Genomic DNA, 6,000 nt, shown 5'->3' on the forward strand with positions numbered 1-6,000 from the left:
ACTGTAATACTGGAGGCGTGGTCTGGTCACATCTGTCTTGGTATCATCAACCTTACATTCTCTCCTCCTCCCAATACCATCTACACACCCACCAGAGCTACTTCAGCCACTGTAATACTGGAGGCGTGGTCTACATCTGTCTTGGTATCATCAACCTTACATTCTCTCCTCCTCCTCCCCAATACCATCTACACACCCACCAGAGCTTCAGCCACTGTAATACTGGAGCGTGGTCATCTGTCTTGGTATCATCAACTTTACATTCTCTCCTCCTCCTCCCAATACCATCTACACACCCACCAGAGCTGCAGCCACTGGTACTGGAGGCGTGGTCTACATCTGTCTTGGTATCATCAACCTTACATTCTCTCCTCCTCCTCCTCCCAATACCATCTCCACACCCACCAGAGCTGCTTCAGCAACTGTAATACTGGAGGCGTGGTCTACATCTGTCTTGGTATCATCAACCTTACATTCTCTCCTCCTCCTCCCAATACCATCTACACACCCACCAGAGCTGCTTCAGCCACTGTAATACTGGAGGCGTGGTCTACATCTGTCTTGGTATCATCAACTTTACATTCTCTCCTCCTCCTCCCAATACCATCTACACACCCACCAGAGCTGCTTCAGCCACTGTAATACTGGAGGCGTGGTCTACATCTGTCTTGGTATCATCAACCTTACATTCTCTCCTCCTCCTCCCAATACCATCTACACACCCACCAGAGCTGCTTCAGCCACTGTAATACTGGAGGCGTGGTCTACATCTGTCTTGGTATCATCAACCTTACATTCTCTCCTCCTCCTCCCAATACCATCTACAAACCCACCAGAGCTGCTTCAGCCACTGTAATACTGGAGGCGTGGTCTACATCTGTCTTGGTATCATCAACCTTACATTCTCTCCTCCTCCTCCCAATACTACCATCTCCACACCCACCAGAGCTGCTTCAGCCACTGTAATACTGGAGGCGTGGTCTACATCTGTCTTGGTATCATCAACCTTACATTTCTCCTCCTCCTCCCCAATACCATCTACACACCCACCAGAGCTACTTCAGCCACTGTAATACTGGAGGCGTGGTCTACATCTGTCTTGGTATCATCAACCTTACATTCTCTCCTCCTCCTCCCAATACCATCTACACACCCACCAGAGCTGCTTCAGCCACTGTAATACTGGAGGCGTGGTCTACATCTGTCTTGGTATCATCAACTTTACATTCTCTCCTCCTCCTCCCAATACCATCTACACACCCACCAGAGCTGCTTCAGCCACTGTAATACTGGAGGCGTGGTCTACATCTGTCTTGGTATCATCAACCTTACATTTCTCCTCCTCCTCCCAATACCATCTCCCACACCCACCAGAGCTGCTTCAGCCACTGTAATACTGGAGGCGTGGTCTACATCTGTCTTGGTATCATCAACCTTACATTCTCTCCTCCTCCTCCCAATACCATCTCCACACCCACCAGAGCTGTGCCTTTACATAAGCTTCAGCAACTGTAATACTGGAGGCGTGGTCTATGTCTGTCTTGCTATCATCAACCTTATATTCTCTCCTCCTCCTCCCAATACCATCTCCACACCCACCAGAGCTGCTTCAGCCACTGTAATACTGGAGGCGTGGTCTACATCTGTCTTGGTATCATCAACCTTACATTCTCTCCTCCTCCTCCCAATACCATCTACACACCCACCAGAGCTGCTTCAGCCACTGTAATACTGGAGGCGTGGTCTACATCTGTCTTGGTATCATCAACTTTACATTCTCTCCTCCTCCTCCTCCCAATACCATCTACACACCCACCAGAGCTACTTCAGCCACTGTTATACTGGAGGCGTGGTCTACATCTGTCTTGGTATCATCAACTTTAAACCTCCCTCCTCCTCCCAATCACATCTACACACCCACCAGAGCTACTTCAGCCACTGTAATACTGGAGGCGTGGTCTACATCTGTCTTGGTATCATCAACCTTACATTCTCTCCTCCTCCTCCCAATACCATCTACACACCCACCAGAGCTGCTTCAGCCACTGTAATACTGGAGGCGTGGTCTACACCTGTCTTGGTATCATCAACCTTACATTCTCTCCTCCTCCCAATACCATCTACACACCAACCAGAGCTGCTTCAGCCACTGTAATACTGGAGGCGTGGTCTACATCTGTCTTGGTATCATCAACCTTACATTCTCTCCTCCTCCTCCCAATACCATCTACACACCCACCAGAGCTGCTTCATCCACTGTAATACTGGAGGCGTGGTCTACATCTGTCTTGGTATCATCAACTTTACATTCTCTCCTCCTCCTCCCAATACCATCTCCACACCCACCAGAGCTGCTTCAGCCACTGTAATACTGGAGGCGTGGTCTACATCTGTCTTGGTATCATCAACCTTACATTCTCTCCTCCTCCTCCCAATTCCATCTCCACACCCACCAGAGCTGCTTCAGCCACTGTAATACTGGAGGCGTGGTCTACATCTGTCTTGGTATCATCAACTTTACATTCTCTCCTCCTCCTCCCAATACCATCTACACACCCACCAGAGCTGCTTCAGCCACTGTAATACTGGAGGCTTGGTCTACATCTGTCTTGGTATCATCAACCTTACATTCTCTCCTCCTCCCAATACCATCTACACACCCACCAGAGCTGCTTCAGCCACTGTAATACTGGAGGCGTGGTCTACATCTGTCTTGGTATCATCAACCTTTCATTCTCTCCTCCTCCCAATACCATCTACACACCCACCAGAGCTGCTACAGCCACTGTAATACTGGAGGCGTGGTCTACATCTGTCTTGGTATCATCAACCTTACATTCTCTCCTCCTCCTCCCAATACCATCTACACACCCACCAGAGCTGCTTCAGCCACTGTAATACTGGAGGCGTGGTCTACATCTGTCTTGGTATCATCAACCTTACATTCTCTCCTCCTCCTCCCAATACCATCTCCACACCCACCAGAGCTGCTTCAGCCACTGTAATACTGGAGGCGTGGTCTACATCTGTCTTGGTATCATCAACCTTACATTCTCTCCTCCTCCTCCCAATACCATCTACACACCCACCAGAGCTGCTTCAGCCACTGTAATACTGGAGGCGTGGTCTACATCTGTCTTGGTATCATCAACCTTACATTCTCTCCTCCTCCTCCCAATACCATCTACACACCCACCAGAGCTGCTTCAGCCACTGTAATACTGAGGCGTGGTCTACATCTGTCTTGGTATCATCAACCTTACATTCTCTCCTCCTCCTCCCAATACCATCTACACACCCACCAGAGCTGCTTCAGCCACTGTAATACTGGAGGCGTGGTCTACATCTGTCTTGGTATCATCAACCTTACATTCTCTCCTCCTTCTCCCAATACCATTACACACCCACCAAGCTGCTTCACATACTGGAGGCGTCTACATCTGTCTTGGTATCATCAACCTTACATTCTCTCCTCCTCTCCCAATACCATCTACACACCCACCAGAGCCGCTTCAGCCACTGTAATACTGGAGGCGTGGTCTACATCTGTCTTGGTATCATCAACCTTACATTCTCTCCTCCTTCTCCCAATACCATCTACACACCCACCAGAGCTGCTTCAGCCACTGTAATACTGGAGGCGTGGTCTACATCTGTCTTGTTGCTGCCAATCACAGATCCACCACTCAGAGCTGCCAGGTGAGAATATACATCCGAGCCTAAATGGAGAAAGCCATGTCATGAAGTCGAATGGTAGGTAAACATATCTGTCAAAACTGCTACAGCAGCGGACTGTACGTACGTTACTTATATTGATGAAAATTTAACAGAAAGCGCCAAGGGCTATAATCACGAGATCGTAAACCTGAGTTTATGTGTTCAACAACACGTGATCTGTTTGTGTAAACAAGGAATAAATAGCTTCTTTTAACCCTCATGATTGTAGAACTACAGTGTGTTCCCTAAGTGTTGCCCCTACCACCTAGTCTCAAAAACCATCAGCCAAGACACAGACCAATCCAATCAACCATCAAGATCACCATACTTACCAAGGACCTGTCAGTCATCAGATTCCGCCTCAGGAAAAATAAAGCCAACATAGACGCCAACAGAACCTACATCGCAATCCCCTACCATAGAGGATGCACATACCACACCTTGCAACTGTAACAGCCAGACTACGCCATCATCTGGGAATCTACTAAAGTCCTGTCCACCATCAACAAGCACTGGTGTCCATGGAAGAAGCTACAAGAAGCCAAAGACATCAGGAGATTCCAATTAGCCCACAACCGTGGCCAGGGAATATAGCCGTTGGTGTTTTGTCTTTCACCTGTCAGTGCTACTTACACTTGGAGTTACTCCTGACTTGTATTTACCTGTCAGCATCACTTGACTACTGGTTTCCCCTGTAATATCTCCACCATTGTTATGTTATCACTTTTGATGATATGATAACTATTGTTGACATCTGCTCTCCTAGCGTTCATTCACCCGCCGGAGGAGTAAGAATACACTCCGCAACCTTCTGCTCCTCATGCAGACATTGAGATCCTGTACAATTTTCATTATAGTTAAGGTTAGAAACGTGAGTCTGCTACTCAGGCCGTTTATGTTGTGGGACAAATGTTGAATCTAAATACTTCTGTTACAGAGTTACAGTCCGAGTTCGATATCTTCAAGTACAATGTTAAATCCTGCTTAATGGGTGCCAAACCTCATTCACTCATGAAAGAATGAAAGAATGAAAAATGAATGATTGAGAACATTCGCTGTTGTTCTAACCGGGCGGTCAAATGGTAATAGGATTGACAGTTGGCAGTAATACATTATACTTGTTCTTCACATAGACGGTAGTGTCACCAACGACAGAACACAAAGAGGACAAGCATAATTCCAAGGCAGAACAAACACGTTGTTGCGTTTTACATAGATGAATCCGTGAGTGTAGGCAAACGGGTGATATGAACAGAAATCTGCTACACACACTACACTGATCACACAAACAGTTACACACGATATGTTATCTCACAATACGTCGAGTCGAACAGCCTGGAAGCCATCCAGTGGTAATGAGAATACCTGGAAAAACATAATTACCAACCCTCATCTGTTAAAGTTTTACCTTTCTCTGAACGTTTGTTAATGTCATGTGAATTGACATTATCGTCGAGTTTGTTGCCAAATCTGTTTTGCCCATTGAACTGCAATCCACTTACGATAGCACACAGTGAGAGCAAAGCTAGCGTCGTCGTCGTCGCCGCCATACTGTTTGTGACAGTCGCAGTAATCATGCGCAAAAACCACCTCGAGTCGATCGGTGATTGACAGTTCCAAGATACCTGTGTCTCCAAGAGGCAGTTTGGCTTTGTGTTATTTTAGGAAAATGGATTGTCGATGGTGTTCTGTGTCAACCCGTGTATTCCTGGCTAAACAGGCTGTACTGAGTGTGTCGGTCAACACTGATAACTGCCAGGTTAGATATAGATGTTATGTTACGATATCACGTATCTGGCAACCTGGTCTGTGACGAGGTAAACAACGTGTTGCGCATGGCCACTACGTGATTGTAGTGAGTGAGTGAGTGAGCTTTGTTTTATTTAATGCCGCTTTGAACAGTAGTTATAATACATCATCGCTTGTCAGTGGAATGGGAAAATGCAGGGATGCAAGTCCTAGACGTTGACACACGAGCAGTAAGGGTTTGGTGCAGACAAACCTAGAATCAGAGCGACCTGGGATTCGAACCCGAGATGATAAGTTGCTGCGGCAAGAGACCACTCTGGTTCACTCGTTCCGACAACTTCCTGAAATGTGGTGGTGTGTGGTGCTGTGCATAGAGCTCAGGTTACAAATCAGTTGAAGTTAAGCAACGTTGGGCGCGGAGAGTTCTTGGATGGATCACCGTGTTTGGCAGCTTGACTCCTGAGTGTTGCTAGGACTTCAGTCCTGCCCCACAACGAAGCACATGTGATACATGTGGTCTCAACTTAGGCAAGT

At 47.1% G+C, this 6,000-nt stretch overlaps 1 protein-coding gene across 3 annotated transcripts in view; it reads right to left on the bottom strand.

Annotated features, from left to right (window-relative positions):
• Nucleotides 1-5,456, bottom strand: part of LOC124289637 (serine-rich adhesin for platelets-like) — a 28,990-nt gene extending 23,534 nt beyond the window's left edge. For 2 of the 3 annotated variants that reach the window (XM_046726243.1, XM_046726246.1), the window contains exons 1-2: nt 5,126-5,455; nt 3,610-3,719 (exon numbers count right to left, since the gene is read on the bottom strand). In XM_046726243.1, coding sequence (XP_046582199.1) covers nt 3,610-3,719; nt 5,126-5,294 — 279 coding nt within the window. In that variant the 5' untranslated portion in view covers nt 5,295-5,455. Of the gene's footprint in view, nt 1-3,609; nt 3,720-5,125 lie in introns of all 3 variants that reach the window. The other variant, XM_046726245.1, reaches the window with a different exon arrangement.
• Nucleotides 5,457-6,000: the final 544 nt, after the last annotated feature.

The sequence above is a fragment of the Haliotis rubra genome, unplaced genomic scaffold (genome assembly GCF_003918875.1).
Source record: "Haliotis rubra isolate DU_JTF1 unplaced genomic scaffold, ASM391887v1 Scf445, whole genome shotgun sequence".
Taxonomy (NCBI): domain Eukaryota; kingdom Metazoa; phylum Mollusca; class Gastropoda; order Lepetellida; family Haliotidae; genus Haliotis; species Haliotis rubra.